General features: G+C 33.6%; 3 protein-coding genes across 5 annotated transcripts; 2 read left to right on the forward strand and 1 right to left on the reverse strand.

The window, feature by feature from the left end:
* Nucleotides 1–1,090: 1,090 nt before the first annotated feature.
* LOC106312863 (protein trichome birefringence-like 2) lies at nt 1,091–3,458 on the forward strand. The gene is made up of 4 exons (XM_013750543.1): nt 1,091–2,045; nt 2,126–2,512; nt 2,702–2,860; nt 2,926–3,458. The coding sequence occupies exons 1-4, from the start codon at nt 1,279–1,281 to the stop codon at nt 3,266–3,268; spliced, it is 1,656 nt and encodes a 551-aa protein (XP_013605997.1). The 5' UTR covers nt 1,091–1,278; the 3' UTR covers nt 3,269–3,458.
* A 1,813-nt stretch (nt 3,459–5,271) lies between these two features.
* On the reverse strand, nt 5,272–5,658 carry LOC106314389. The gene has a single exon (XM_013752264.1). The coding sequence runs from the start codon at nt 5,602–5,604 to the stop codon at nt 5,272–5,274; it is 333 nt and encodes a 110-aa protein (XP_013607718.1). The 5' UTR covers nt 5,605–5,658.
* A 6,083-nt stretch (nt 5,659–11,741) lies between these two features.
* LOC106316563 (F-box/FBD/LRR-repeat protein At4g26340-like) lies at nt 11,742–13,452 on the forward strand. 3 transcript variants are annotated; one of them, XR_001264870.1, is made up of 5 exons: nt 11,742–11,921; nt 12,148–12,311; nt 12,396–12,530; nt 12,796–13,300; nt 13,375–13,452. XR_001264870.1 is itself a non-coding variant. In XM_013754455.1 (5 exons), the coding sequence occupies exons 2-4, from the start codon at nt 12,192–12,194 to the stop codon at nt 12,904–12,906; spliced, it is 537 nt and encodes a 178-aa protein (XP_013609909.1). In that variant the 5' UTR covers nt 11,742–11,921; nt 12,148–12,191; the 3' UTR covers nt 12,907–13,300; nt 13,375–13,452. The 3 variants fall into 3 exon arrangements, 1 of the variants encoding a protein (XP_013609909.1); XR_001264871.1 differs by having other exon boundaries at nt 12,800–13,300; XM_013754455.1 differs by having other exon boundaries at nt 12,625–13,300.
* Nucleotides 13,453–16,667: the final 3,215 nt, after the last annotated feature.

Consider the following 16,667-nt stretch of genomic DNA (forward strand, 5'->3'; position numbering starts at 1 on the left):
GAATGATGTCGGTCCAAAGTCTCGTGAGTCGTTCTCAAGACACGTTGCTTAGATGCAGTCGGTGGTACGCTGCCGTATTTTTTTGGTCATTACCACGATTCATTAAGTTCGTAATTATATTCATTATCTAAATTTTATAAATGAAAAATATTAAAAGTTTTGAACAAATAAAATATTAAAACTATGGGATGACTAAATGAGCGAATGCATAATTCTTTTCAGGGTTAATTTTTAACTTTAATTATTTTGAGGATTTAAATCTAGTAAAGGTCAGTATTTCCGGCAATTACCACTATCCACTAACTTTACAATTATACTCATTAACTCAAACTATTAAGGAAAATATTAAAATTATAAAAATGAGCAAATTCGTAATTATTTTTCAAGTTTGAACCCAGTAACTTTTAGCTCATTGTTCTAGCAGAGGCGGATCCATTAAGCGTTTAGGGATCACATGACACTCCTTAAACTAATAAATAAACAAAATTGTATAAGATTTACTAAAGAATAAGTAGCAAAATAGCAATATTTTCTATTATGACACCCCCAAAACGAAGGTTCAAATCTCCATTGACACCTTTTCTTATTTTATGAACTCCCTAAAAGAAATTTCTGGATCCGCCGTTGTGTTCTAGATTATCAAAATTTTGGTACTCCGTTGAAAATAGTTTAATTTTGAGTACCCTTTAACCTGAATTATTTTCTTCTTTTTTTTTTTGAAAAAAAGAGTCTTTAACCTTAATTATATTTTAGAAGTCTTCTTAATATTATATTTCCTCTATTTTATATTAAGTATTATTTTAAAGTTTTTTTTATTATATATTTGATAAAAAATTTTAACGATATGTATAAAAACTTCATATCATATATATAATAAATGGAAACGCAATAATTGAATTTTTAAAGTCTTTTTTTTTGTGCAACTGAATTTTTAAAGTCTAGACCCACATAATTGGCAAAAGGAAAAAAAAAAAAAACCCCACATAATTTCTCAATTATTGACATACTTTAACAGAGAAAATGACTAAACATTCATTAACAAAGGACTAATTTAACATTTCACAAACATCAATGGTTAAAACGAAATTATCATCCTCGAGAGAAACCGCTGTTTTCCCCCAAACTCAAGTTCTCACCTTAAATCAAAATCTAACAGAGTCTCCCTCTCTTTTACACAAATAAACCAGAAATTACCATTTTTATTAATTTTCAGTTTCTTCTCCAAGTCTCCAATGCTCTCTGTTCATTCTAACTGCATTTTTGACTGAACCAAGAATTATGGATTCGTCCAAGAAGCTCTTGTTCCCCGACCAGTTCTTCTCTGCGACGAGAAGAAACATCCTGTCCAGATTCGGACTAGGAATCGCAGCTTCTCTCGTTATCCTCACACTTCTCTCCCTCACTAACTCCTCCTTCAATGTCCCCTTCGTCTCTCCTCTGCTTCAAGGTCTCAGAAACTCCAATCTTAGCATCCCTTCTTCTGTTTCTCCTCAATTCAATTCTTCAGGGTCATCTTCTTCTTCCAATCAAGTCGACGATAAGAAGCCTGAAGTAGTAGTTCCAGTCCCAAGCTTTGAATCTGAACAAACAAGAGATACTGGTTCGAAGATTACAAGTTTGTCTGGAGAAGGTGAAGTCTCAAGCTTTGAATCTGGACCAAGATCTGGAGAAACAGTGATTAACTCGACTTTGTCTGAAGTTGGAAAAGTCTCAGTCCGAAATGACGAAAATACCCTCGAAGCAAATGCTACGGTAAGTGTAGGCAACAGCTCTAGCTTGGTATCTGATCTGGGAGGTAGGTTTGTGCCTGCAAACTCGAGCAATGAGAAGAATGCCACTGTGGAAGCAGATCGAAGCAGAGGCTCTTACGAGGATTGTGATATCTACGATGGAAACTGGGTGAGAGCTGACGATGAAACGATGCCGTATTACCCGCCTGGTTCGTGTCCTTATATAGACAGAGATTTCAACTGTCACGCTAATAAAAGACCTGATGATGGTTATGTTAAATGGAAATGGCAGCCTAACGGGTGTGACATTCCCAGGTAAGTTATTATTACCTTTTGGTTCTTGATGTTCTTGTTTCTTGGAGTATTACAACGTGTTTGTGTTTGGAATCTTAAAGGTTGAACGAGACAGACTTTCTTGAGAAGCTAAGAGGGAAGAAGCTTGTTTTTGTTGGGGACTCGATTAACAGGAACATGTGGGAGTCTCTGGTTTGCATTCTTAGACACAGCCTCAAGGACAAGAAACGAGTTTATGAGATCTCAGGGAGAAGAGAGTTCAAGAAGAGAGGCTTCTACGCTTTCAGATTCGAGGACTATAACTGCACGGTTGATTTCGTTGGCTCGCCCTTCTTTGTAAGGGAATCAAGTTTTAGAGGCGTGAACGGGACTACATTGGAGACACTAAGGTTGGATATGATGGACAAGACAACATCCATGTATCGAGATGCTGATATACTCATTTTCAACACTGGTCATTGGTGGACTCATGACAAAACAAAGCTAGGGTATATGATTCTGTAACATTGTTTTATTTAACAGTGACTAGGGATGAGCAGTTCGGTGTCGGTTCGGTTCGCTTTCTTTTTTTTTTGGTTCTAGAGATATAGCATCCGTTCGAGTTTAACGAATCGGTTTCAATTTTTTTTGGTACGGTTCTTTGCAGGCCTAACAGTGACTTTGATGTTGTTTGGCAGAGAAAACTATTACCAAGAGGGTAACGTAGTGTACCCGAGGCTCAAGGTTCTCGAAGCTTATAAACGAGCTCTCACGACTTGGGCCAAATGGGTCGACAAGAACATCGACCGCAACCAAACCCATGTTGTATTTAGAGGCTATTCCGAAACACATTTCAGGTAAATACTTTTTATTTACTTCAAAACGATGTTCTTAGCCGTATTGAACCGATGTTCTTTTATAGAGGAGGGCCATGGAACTCAGGAGGACAATGCCATAACGAAACAGAACCGATATATAACACGCATTACTTAAAAAAGTATCCTTCAAAGATGAGAGCTCTCGACTACATACTCCGTGATAAAATGAAAACACCGGTGATTTACATGAACATAAGCCGACTAACGGATTTCAGAAAAGATGGTCACCCTTCTATATATAGGACGGTGTACAAGACGGAAAAGGAGAAAAGAGAGGCCGTGAGCCACCAAGATTGTAGTCACTGGTGCTTACCCGGTGTGCCGGACACATGGAACCAGCTCTTATACGTATCTCTGTTAAAGGCCGGTCTCGCGTCTAAGTGGTAGTCGAAAGTCCTTTGGTTTTGTATTATTGTTTGTATTCCTACAATCTTTTTGTATTAGTGCACGAAAAATTACGTTTACTGGTTTGTATGGATTTGTGTATAGGCATTGCATGGCTACGTTTGAATTATCTTAAACCCATTAGTTTTGTAAGGACTATTTTTATTGGATAGTGATATGTATTTCGGTGATATATATATTATATATTTAGTCGAGATAAGTTGGAGCTTAACCAAATCAGCTTAAGGGCGTGTGTATAAGTATTTTTGAGATGTGAATAATAGAATCAAGCTGTTTTCTTATTTTACATGCTATCAGAATAGATATCAAACTAAATTTAATTTCTTTTTTTCCTAGACTACAAAAGTTTTTTTCAGTTTGAGTGCTTAAGGTTCTAAGTATCGTTTTAAGTTGTCACGATGAGTGGAGAAGAATTTTTCAAAGAAAGAAGTCGCTAAAAAGAGTGATACAATAGTGGTTTCACCTTTCTCTCTTTCCTTCAGATAATATCTGTGGCTAAGCTGGTATCTAATATGGTGCTAAATATTCTTTCAAAGGTTTATAGTTCGAGCTACATTTTTGTGATGTGCAGTTTATTGACCTACGATTCTTTTTATTCTGTGACTGTGAGGTTGCGGATTGAGGTTCTATAATTTAAGATCTGGAACCAAAGTATATTGTAGTAATAGTTTAAGACAATCTTGCGGTAAGGGTACACATAACTTAGAAAGAGATCTCATCACATAAATTCACTTCACGAGGAGAGTGAGTATCCTTTCACCTGGGGAACAAATTTTGAAAATGTCGGATCTCATGCAGTATCCAAGAATGGGCGCTTCTCTGAATCCATTAATACTGCCACAACTTCAGTCAAATAATTGATACCCTTTCTATGCCCAAGCTATAATAGCTTCTGCTTACAAAACCATAGAACGCATGTAAAAGTTTATATCACACTAACCAACGTTTTTAAGGTAGCACCAAATAGTTTTTAGTTTTATAGAAAAATCACACTTTCGGATATAAATGTCATCTATTTTATATCCAAAATTAAAAATAGACAATTATTTATAAAAGTATATTTATCATGTATCTAAATTTCAAAACAACAACAAAATAATAACCAATTATTCTAATTTAATTAGTTTGTAAAATTTATGCTAGTGTATTAATCTTCTTATATTATTGAAAGTCTTCCTAAATCCTTTTTATTGACATCCTTAAAAGTTTCCTAAAGAGCTTAATTATGCCCAATTAAACCATGGGGGATTTGAGTGAACGATTGTGAAATCACAACTCTTTCAAGAACAAGGATCAGCATGTCGCAGTAGAACTCATTCACATCATTATCTAACTTGAAAATATTTTAGGTTAAACTAAAAGATGAAATATGGACCTCCAATAAGGGTAGTAAATATCAAGACTGTTCGAAGGATACAGAAAAGTGGATATATTTTTTACTTTCCGACACTTTTTTTAGCAACATAAAATGTAGAAATAAAACAAAATACAGAAAACTCATAATTCTCCAGTTAATTGAAAGTCTTGAAACGAAAAGATTTGGGGGAAAAAGATGTTGTATGTTTTTGGTTAATAAATGTTCAGGCTAATTAAGGCTTTTTGGAAGTTGAGATGCATGTTGTCATTTACACATGAACATGAAATAGTTAAGATCGTACTGATTTATATTGCAATTATATAACCATCAGGTTTTTATATTGTAACAATCAAAGGAGTTTTACATATGTAACGGCAGAAAAGGTAAAAGGACACAAATTATATAACCATCAGTTTTACTGAAAAACAAAATTAAACAAGAACATAGAGTTTCAAACCTTACCTAGTACTGTCCTAACTCCTAACATTATTTTCCTTGTATAAATCGAAATTAATTAACGAAGAAAGCTCTAAAGAGTAACGAGCTAAACTAATGAAGAAACTGATTTTATAAATTTAAGATTTATAAACCTAAATAGGTTAGAGAGACGAAATAATTATCATTAGAATCAAGGGGCTGTAGCTTTATGTATGAAGACGGTCTCGAGATCCGGTGGAGAGAAGAATTCTCTAGCGCCGCTGTAGCCAAACTTCGACGATGCTTTTCGTTTCTTTGGCGGCGGAGGACACGGGAAAACCGTCGGTATTCTAAAGGAAGGCGCCGTTGGAGTCGTCGGCCACTGATCTTGATGAACGTCACCCTCCGTGTCGGCTACGGTAGTTGAGGGGAGGCTAATCGGCTTCATCGGCTCACGTAAGGAGATTCCAGGAATGGCCCATTTCTCGGAAGTTTCGTGATGTTCGACGTTGAACTGGTGGTGGGTCTTGCCGGAAAGTCCCATAAGTTTTTGTCGTTTGAGGTTAGAGAGAAAGAGGTTATGTTTTTGGAAAAATAAGGGAAAATGGTTTTAAAAAAGGGATGGTTTCTAGGGTTTATACCAGTTTGTAACTAATAGAGAATGTGAAAAGAATAATGAAGCGTGTGATTTAGAGAAGAGTCTCTTGTAGTCAAGTCAACAGCGACTTGAAGAAAACGGATCAGTGTCGATTCGGTTATTTTGCTTGGTTAAAATTTGTTTCTGTAATTTTCGTATTTTTCTATTTCTTTTTTTTTCTGGTTTAAAAAGAAAACATTCAAAGAACCGAAAGGTAGTGAGATCGAGTGTACATTGCATTTTTTATTAAATGTGAGAGATATATGACCTTCATAATAATAAATACTGTATGCAGATTCATTTTTAGCATTATTTTGGATTATATATACATGTTAAAGGTGCATAATATATATCAACTGTGTAATCTTTTGGACCTCTCTATAAGGTTATTCAATTGTAGTTTTTTGTTCATCACAAACTGAAAATGTGATATAAGGTTTTCTGGTGTAGATTAAAGATATCGTTGTCAACTAGAAGGGTTTTACCTATCTAACAATGATTTGGATACCCTGTTGATACGTTGGACGATGTTATATTTGATTTGAGATGTTTTTTTTAATCAAACAACACTTCATTAGCTAAGAATCTCAAATAATTATGTAAGGGGGAAAGGCTGAAGCTTTGGCTAAGAGGATCTCCAACCCACCTCTATTTTCACCTCTATAATATTTCTTCCGTTCCTAAAAGATCCATGTTTTGGAAATTTTCACACTTTTAATAAAACATATTAAAATTTATCTATAAATGCATAGTTTTTTGTAATTTTATATTTCCTATATTTTTAAACCAATAAGATTTTAAGAAATGCAATTAATGTTTTTAAACCTCACAATTTCTCATTATTAGTTGACATAAATACATTAGAAATAAAAAATATGTATCTTTTTGAAAAAAAAATTTCTCTAGAATATGCATTTTTTATGAACAGAGAGAGTAGCATTTAGAGACAAAATCACTCCAACACATCTCTATTTTTGCTTCTAAAGTAGAGATTGCTATTTTGTACTCTATTTATAGAGTAAGAAATAATATTCCTCTATATTTTGTTTTACATGTAGAGATCTCTATTTTAGAAAAATACATTGGAGTAAAACTCATCTTTATTATAGAGTTCATCTATTTTAGAAATAAATAAAAAAAAAACGTCGGAGATGGTCTAAGTCTGTCTTGCTTTGTTAAACTCTTCCTCCTCCGTTTGTGGAGGGTAAAGGACTATATTAATCTAATATATGCTTTTAAAATATGGTTTCTATCATTATAAAACTCAAATAATTTTTTTTCTTGACCAAATCCCACATAAATAATTGAAACAAAGAGACTAGAACCTTATAGATATACCAATTACGATCGATGAATAAAGTTTCATTAACGTTATAAATAACTTTATTTCACAATTTGTTAAATGAGTATATATCCGCATAATACTAGTACGACTGTGTTTTTGAACGGTGACGAAATGGTTAAATTAAATTCGAAATGGGACTCGTTAGACAAGAGCAAGCCAAGGATCTTCGAATTATAAATAAACTATTGATGACTAAAACCACTTGTGGAAGAATGTATGTGTGATCCTTCAAGAATAGAGAATGTGTGTGAGAGTGAGTGAACATGGAGCAAAAGTATTCAAATAGGTTTGTATGATAATAAGGAACCCGAGGAAACGCGTGACTCTAAGACTCATGAATTTAATTTACACATACTCCTTTTTAATCATTAATATATCCAAGCCTTGTATAATAGATTTTCCGTGCAAGTATTCAATGAAGTAACGAGATGGAGAGAGTCTCGTTTCAAAAGTTTTGAATCCTGGTCAATCCTTTCTATTTGAAGACTGGATCAACGCTTGACCCTATTGTTTTCCTCAATCAGCCATTACAAAACCAAACATCTGTACCTATTTTAAAGATTGTGGAAAAGAAATTGGTGGAAATTTTTTCCATGTGAATTTTATCAAGGCTGATCTTACCATTTTGAAGACAAGCAAATTTGCTTCTTTTTTTTGGCAACCCGGGCCGAGAAACAAATTTATGAAAAAATGTTTTTCATTCTTAGTAATTTTTTTTTCTTTTTCATTGATAATATTTATATTTATTATAAATTTATGATATACTAAAAATTATATTTCTGATATTTTCCATATTTTAAATATTTAATCTGATATATTTTTAGAAAATTAAATAGGAGACTACACCTATAAAAATCCACCTTAGATGAGACGTGATGTGTGACTGTAATTTACTCCTTGCTCAGGTAAAGCCTTTTATATGGGTGGAAGCGCAAATAGAAAGGCATTCTAGAAGTCGTGTTGAGATGCTGATAAAAGCTAAAAGTCAGTTCAAGGAAGAAAAGTAGATATGTTCCACTTTTCCTTCTCTTTAACTGTAATGCACATATCATGATGGCCAGATTATTTGAATATATGATTGAGAAATTTCTGTTTGCAGCACCGCAATGAATGTTGTGATTTAAGTGCATGTACTTACGGATGCATCGAACCTCGCTCCCCGTTAGGACATCTAGGGTTTGCTGCTTATGCTCCTGAGAAAGATGCATAAATGCTAACCTCTATAAAAATCAAATCTTCCTCCGGGAACAAGGTAGATGGTCCTTAATCCAGTTGAAACACCCATCATGAGTCATTGTAGTATGAATGCTAACCTCTATAAAAACAACATAGGAGTACATGTTAAGGGCAGAGTTCCATTCCAAGTATAACTGCAGAGGAAGCAACACCTGAGCGAAAAGCTCCTACCCGTGTCAAGTTCGAGATCCCTTGCTTCACTGTCTCAGGAATTCAGCATTCAGGCAAGCTTGCCCCCTCGATGGTATTTTATTTCGACATGTTCTGCAAAATAGTATAATATTTATGCAAAAAGTAAATATATAATATTATTATTTTTTACAGATTATAACTTATAAGTATATAACTTATTCATTCATGATTTTAATAATTAAAAAATAAACTAAAAATATAACAATTAACTTTCAGATTTATTGTTCAAAAGATAAATAAGAATCTGATTTTATTTTAACTACGCACAACACACTCTTAGGCCTTGATTGGTAGAGCATTAGCATTAGTATTAGCAGTATGCTATATAAGCAGTATGCTGCATGAGCTGTATGATTTTGCTAAACTGTTTAATAAGATGATTGGTAGAGCAGTATAAGTATGCTATTTAAAATTATTATAAAAATTAGTATATAATATATAATATGTTTATTTTTAATGAATATACTTCTAATATATATATTTATATATTAACATATAAAATTTAAAAGACATATAATTAATTAATTTTATTTAATAATTTAAAAATTATGTTTATATAAAAAAATATCATTTTAAAATAAATTTTATAATTCAAATATCTATTTCTAAAAATAAATTTTAAATTTAAAATAAATTATATTATATTTTAAGTGTGAAATACTATTTTTTAAAAAATATTTTTATTGGAAATTAATTTTAGAAATCACAATTTTATTTTCTGGATATAAAATAATTTTATGATATTTTTAAATAAAATAAATGAATTAATCATATATTATCTTTAATTTTATAAATTATAAATGTAAATGCTCTTCTAAAAGCTTCATATGATAGCATTGGCCAGAGAGCATTTAGAGAGCATTAACATTTAATAAATACTTCTCTAAATGCTTTTCTAACAATTGTTGTTTGGATAATGTAGAACATAATGCTAATGCTCTACCAATCAAGGAATATATAAACTAGGTGTTATGTCCGAATTTGCGGACTTAATAGTTTTACAAAAAAATGTAAATGGATTCAAAAACCATTAAAATTATTTGTTATGTTTTGAAATATTTACTAATTAATTAAATATTAAGATTTTTATATTCGATAATTTTTTTAATAAAATATATTTTATTAGGAAAAATAAAATTGAAACTATTCATATATAAATAAGACTACATACGAGGATTTATATTTGTTTTAAAAATATTATGATGTAAAATATTTTTGGATAACATAATATATAATCTTTTTCGATAATGATGATTGTCAAATTAATGAAAATTGTTTTTAATTTATGGGTAGTTATATATTAACAAATCTAATCTAATTATTTATCAAGGGTAACAAAAACTTAAACGCTCTAACTTTTAGAGTGAGAGCAAAAAATGATCACTTTGCAAATAATAATATAAATATTTTGAATTCTTTGCCAATTTTTTTTAGAAATGATCATGATAAGTGAATTTGACTGACCTAAGAAATATAATTTAAATGATAGATGATTCATTCTATTTTATGTGATATATATTAAAATAGAGTCGGTTTAATATTACAAAGTCAACTATAATATAAACATATATATAATATTATAATATAACTAAATTAATATAATATAAATTTGACTATGACATTATCGTTAGAAGTTTTTAATTATTCTCAAGATAATGATAATTTTCAGCTAACTCACTAAAATTATTTATTAAAATTAATAATAATTGAGCATAAAATATAACTAAACTTAAAATTATGGAAACCATGACAAATCAGCAAATTTACTTCTAAAATAATAGTATAGATGTTTAACGATTTAAAATTGTCAAAATTTATTTTCTTGATTATTGTGTTTTTTTTTTCATATTCTTATTTTTTTGTTTAATCACTAAAGGACCATAACATCATGAATCAAACCCAAAATTGACTACATGCAGTATAAAACTCTCTAAATTAATAATATTGAGATTTTGATCCACTTTATATTAAAGGAGAAACATTTGTCTTAAATGCATTCACATTGACTTTTGAGAAGTGGCGCTTGACAAAGATTTGAGAACAATGCAGCTGACGTGACGACTTTATAGAGCTTCTCAATTTTTTTTTTGTGTTTCAAAGACAAGGTTTCCTAATTTAAGTTTACTAATACTAATGGGATACAAACTTTTCGGTGTGGACGTCAGCGACTTTGGCGAGGAAGAGGTCGGAGCCAAGAAGAGGTCGGAGCCGGGAATGGCGAACTGAGAGATCAAAGGGTGAGCAGTAAGCCAAGTTGGTGAAAGCTAATTAAATGTGCAGCCGGTGTGGTGGTCACCTTCATGGTTATGACGAAAGAAAATTGTGATCCAAAAGATCCACCATGGAAAACGTAGACAAGCAGAATAAACGGCGAGTAACAAAGAATCAAAATGGCTTACTGCTTACTTACGTTTATAAACACTTTGCACAACATGTCTTGCTGTTACAAAGGAAGAATACATCAGCATTGAGACTCTTCCAAGCTTCAGAATTACCACAAGGTAAAATATTTTTAGATAAAGATAGATTTTGTTCTATATGAAGTACAATCGGTGAATAATTTACTTTTTAAGTGATGTACTTTACAGGAACAAGTAGAAGCTCACTTTTCTTGCTCACAGTAAGCTCAGGAGCTTCCTCCATGTCGACATCTTCAACCACCATGCGTTCAGGTAACTCCAGTGAAAATGATACAACAGACTCGCCAGACAAAACTCCACAGAAATCGTCTCCATTTAATCCAGGACAGATTCTCCTACCACTCCCAAACGATAACAGCTCAAAGTGTTGTCCTTTTGCATCGATGTTATTATCTATAAACCTCGAGGGGAACGACTTCGGTGGATCTATACAAGAGTGAAAATATTTTCCTATGGACAGTGTGATACTTGTGTGTTTTTTTTTATAATCTCAAATAATTTGTCAAAACATTTTCGCGTCGGACGTTTACTAGTGCTCATAACGGCTTCATGACTTGATGAGTAGTTTAGGATGATGAGTTTGGTCTGTTTCATGCACCTATATTTTATGAGTTAGGTCTGTTTCAATTACTAAAAAGCTCATGCACGTACGTTTTTATTAATTGATGCGTTTGGTCTGTTTTACTAAAAAGCTCACGCATGCACGTAAGAGCATCATTAACGGGTATGCAACTCCCGTCTCTTAGCATTAACTGGATTTAAAAAAAAAGAAAATTAACATAATTAAAGGAAACGTATCTTATTTAGGGGAAAGAAGATACCGTCATGTGAGACACGTGTTGTGTGTTTGGTTGTTCTTCTCCTTTTCTTCTTCGTCTTCATCTTCTCCTTCTCCTTCTTCTGCTGCTTCGCTATTCATCTCTGTCTCTTGGATCGAAAAACTAAAGCGAATGGACAAAGGCAAAGCAGTGATGGGTACTGGCCGGAGATGGGCCGTCGTATCCAAGGAGCTTAATGCCTGCCACAGAAAGGTCTCTCTCGATCGAAACCTCAGATTGTTTTTGTTTTTTCTCCGAGCTATGCTGATTTGTAATCATATATTGTGATCGATGATTAACCATTGGATCCTGGACGATCTTAATTCACTTGGATCTTTGATTTTTAGTAGCTAGACTTATTCCCTTTTTATTCGATTAATCAAAGTTAGGCGAGGTCTTACGATCGTTTTTTTATTTGGGTAATGAATTGTCCTTCCAGAAGCACCTTAAATTACAGATTCTGTAGCTTACGACCTCCGTCATATGGAGAATATGCCTGCGTTGGTGGAGGCTTCCGTTTGCATTACTACTGGAGTGACCCAAAAGTTTCTAAAGGCTCTTACTTCTGTCCACTGCCTTTCGCTATATTTATCATTTTCAGAGGTAATAACTAATCAGTTGAATCTTGTAAATTCAAACTGTTGCTATTCCTCTATGTCTCTTGTATATGAAAAAATAATAATACAGGTTGTGCATCCTTCTGGTATGATCTTCAATCAGCTTGTTCATCTGGACTTGTACACTTTCACCGAAGGCTGGTGGGATCTTCTTACTTGTATGCTCCAAGATTCCCCTAAACTGCGACTTCTCAAACTCAGCAATGTATGTTCTCTCTAGAATCTGCTGCTTTTATCCGGTTTACTTTCCTGATGATTATATTTTTGACATTGACTGATAATTATATCTTTGGTCTTAGAACAAATTAAGAAGCGAAAGCAAAGAGACCCCAATTGGTCGGAGGCGGCCGAGTTCTGTTCCTGAGTGTTTATTGTCTAGTCTAGAGGCTTTTGTGTGGATTGGGTACAATGGGAGACAAGGGGACAGGGAGATGGCAATATATCTCCTGAAAAATACTGCTTGTTTGAAGACAGCTACATTCTCTCCAGATTCTACTGATTTGGGAGAGAAGTATCAGATGCTCAAGGTGTTGGCATCTGTAGCTACAACGTCCGCTTCGTCTCAGCTTCTATTCGACTGAACAATGATAAAAATGTCGTTTTAGATTTTTAGTTAAAGTCACATGTCTTGTATTTGAAGCTCTTAGTTTTTGGTTAAATTTCGGCTAGTGTGACTGAAGATAAACCTATGTTGCTCTGTTCGCTGGCAACCTTCAACTTCGTGTCGGTTTTATGTTTTTGACTTGTTGCTTTACTCTGGTTAAAGTTCAACGAGTCAGTTAACTAATCATCTTCTCCCCCTTACTCTTTATGTGCTCATCTTGTCCACCAACACCAAAGAACAAAAGTTATAGTTCAACCAAAAAAAAAGTAATTTCGGTATTTTAAACGACCAACACTTTTGTTCGGTTTACTTCTATGTTTACAGAATCAAACGAGAACAAGACTGTCACCAATGGCAGAGACACTCAAGAGGTTCACTATACTTCTCTTTTTAAACCCGTCTTGAATTTTTATGAGACATAGCGGTCATGGTTTTGTTGTTGCAGGTGAATGTGGAAGATGGATTAAGAATAATAAAGATATACAAGGAGTATATGAGCAAGACATGTATACTTGATGATTTCAGGTTTTATGAACCAGACAAAAGATGATCAGAGATAAGAAGATCAAGCAAAAGAAACAGGCAGATACACACACTTCAGGTCAAAACGCTTTGTTGTTCCGCTGATTAATTTCAATCTCTTTTACTATATTTTATTTAATAAAAAAATTTATAATTTTAATAAAAAAAATTTAATAATTTTTTTTTAAGAACACTTAAACAAGAGACTTGCAATGGAGGACATAAATGATCGGGTCTCTTAACGGAGTCTCTTAACACATATTTATTGGTTAAAAATATTAAAAAATAAATAAGAGACCCTAATTGGGTATGTGGGATAATGATGCTCTAGGAAAATTAGGGATTGCAGGGCGTTTTACAGAAGCTTTCGTTTTCATCTGGTGTTTTTTTTTACTATATTGCAATTGTCTTTTACAATCGTTTTGAGTTATGGGAGATCTGTGAAATGGACTTTTCAAGGGTCTTAATTCAAATCATGTAGTATTTAAGATGTCAAGTTTCAAATCAAAGAGAATTCAAATCAAAGAGAATTCAAGTTCATACTTAAGCTAAATGCAATCAATGTAATGAGGTGATTTGATTAAGCTAACAAGGTTCTAACACAATTAACTAGCAACTTTCAAGCAAATGGATAAGGGAGGAGTCATAGGTGTAGGAATTTGATTTCAGATGACTAAGATTTAATCTAAATGGCAAAGATTCAATCAACACAATTCCCTAAGTCTAGATAACAATTCTAAGCAAGTTCTTTGTCAAGACAAAAACTCATTTACTCTCATTGATCAAACATCAAATTTCTTTGGTTTGTGTCAATCAAGTAATCATTAAGAACAGATCATTCAACTTTCTAAACTCCCCTAACATCAAATGCCTTTGGTAGGGTAAGCTAAGAGCATGTTGAGTTGGCTCAGACATTTCATCGAACACCTTCCGGACAATGAAATGTCTAGATTTCTAATCTAAAATGACCAACTCTAGATTAGCTTTAAGATCACTCAATCAAGCAAGAAAACATATTAATCTACTATAAACATTCTAGATCATCACTTAATCATCCTAACCCATGAATCCAAAAAGAGTCTACTCACTAATCTTCAAGATTAACCTTAAACCCATAATAGATTCAAGAGAAATCATGTTAAGAAGATGAGATAGACTCAAATTACTCAAGAAATAATATATTACTAAAGATTCAAACTTTCTCCAAAGTATCAATGTATTTTTGAGAGAAAACAAGATATGATCCATGTTTTTGGTCTAAAACTATTTATAGTTGCTTAAAACTCGAATCGGGTCAACCCGACAAACCCGAGTTTGACCCAAGAACAAATGGGTAACTTAATCTTGATATCGACCGCAGACGGGCTCGGTCCTCGGCCGTGCTCTGCGGCCAATCTACTCCAACAATGAACTCTCGGGTTGAAATCCGCGGACTGCACCAGTCCGAAGTTTGTGCCCGCAGTCCGTCTGCACCAACCTCGACCTCACTGCCTCGAATCCGCGGACCGCTATCGTCTGCGCCCATCGTCCGCGGCCTGACCTTCCATTACTGTGGAGTGACCTTGTCCCCGGTTTCAGTCCGCGGCCGACCCATCTCCATGGCTTTTGTCATGTTTGCTTGTCCAAATCTCCAAACTTCAACCTGAGCCTCTCCAAACCTGAAATACCACATATGCATATGATATGCATCTAATCAAACTCTAAATGCATCCTAAATGATCTAAATGAGTATGAAAATGATAGGTAAAACATGTAAAATATCATGACATCAACTCCCCCAAACTTGTCTTTTACTTGTCCACAAGTAAACTTTTAAAAACAAGGTGAGGAAGAGGTTTGAAGATGGAAGCTCATAACCAAAAGAAAACTTTCTAGCCATCAACTTAACATCCTAAGGGAAACATAGCAAATAGCATGAGCAACTCTCTTAGTGTACTCTAGCTTCTCAAGGCCTATCAAGACTATTTTATCTCTACACAAGTTGTGATACCATTCAACCAACAAGTTCCTTAGCCAACCCTCACATTTATTCGCGCGCGCACGCACAAGGTGAATTCTTGCAAATGGATATTTGATCTCAATCATTTGGCTTGGTGAGAGAACATGGTCTAATGTGAAGAAAAATGAGTTTCAATTATAGTGACTCACACTCAAGAATAGGAGCAAGATCATTATGCAAAATTTATCTAAGAAAATGAGCAATTCATGCATACAATGCTTGTTCTCATCATTCTACCCCTTTCCTAAATAGTTTTAAGTTTTACCCTTCTTTTCCTTCATTCTCAAACCCAAAATACTTTCACTTTCATCTCTCACCCAATGAACTTTCTTTTCTTTCCTTTGATTTAACCAACTAGGGACTTATTATTTTGAATTTAACTTTTTGACTCAGCTCTCTTCTTTTCTTTTCCCCCCACTCACATATTGTTTCTTTGATTTTGATTTTTTTTTTGGGACGGAGTTCTATTGATACTCTAAAACTTTTCCTTTCTAACTTTCTTTGTCCTTAGGGTTTCTTACTTTAAACACTCTTTTTGGTTCATTTCTTTCACTCAATCTCTCTCATTCCCAAGATCAAAAGAATTTAAGCTCACAAACCCAACAACCATTCTAGAGGCAAGCTCAAATGAAGTCCTAATGCTAGCCAAAGATGAGAACAACCCCATTGTCGCTTCTAATACTCTCAAGATTTTGCACATGACATGCTGTCAAGAAAAGGCCTCACTCAAGCAAATTAATGTTGGCTTCAAAGAATGGTGAGGGTTAATGGGTATGGAGTGTCATTTGGGTTAACAAAGATTGGTACAAAGAGAGAAAGATAACCCAAATGTGTATAATATCCATGATCAAGTATTCAAATGTCCATATGCAAGAGAAATTAAGTTCATTAAGCCTTAGTTCATTTGGAGTTGGTTTCAAGAACAATGTCAATCATCAAGCAAGCAACATGTTTCAAGAAGAGTTTTCAAGGCTCGAAGCTTACAAGCTTTTTCAAGAGATGCTTAAGCTACTTGATATGTTTAGCTAGGATGTCAAATTGAGTTCTAGACATGTGTTCTTTACAAGGTTTCTCCCTATTCATGAATGCAACCTATATGCTCTAGACTCAATCCTAAAAATGCAAGTGATGCAACTACATGCTTCTTTTTGTGTTTTTCAATTTTTTTTTTTAAAAATTGGTTTTTCTATGCAAATATGTATGTACAATGCAAGACT

Source organism: Brassica oleracea, chromosome C9 (genome assembly GCF_000695525.1).
Source record: "Brassica oleracea var. oleracea cultivar TO1000 chromosome C9, BOL, whole genome shotgun sequence".
Classification (NCBI taxonomy): domain Eukaryota; kingdom Viridiplantae; phylum Streptophyta; class Magnoliopsida; order Brassicales; family Brassicaceae; genus Brassica; species Brassica oleracea.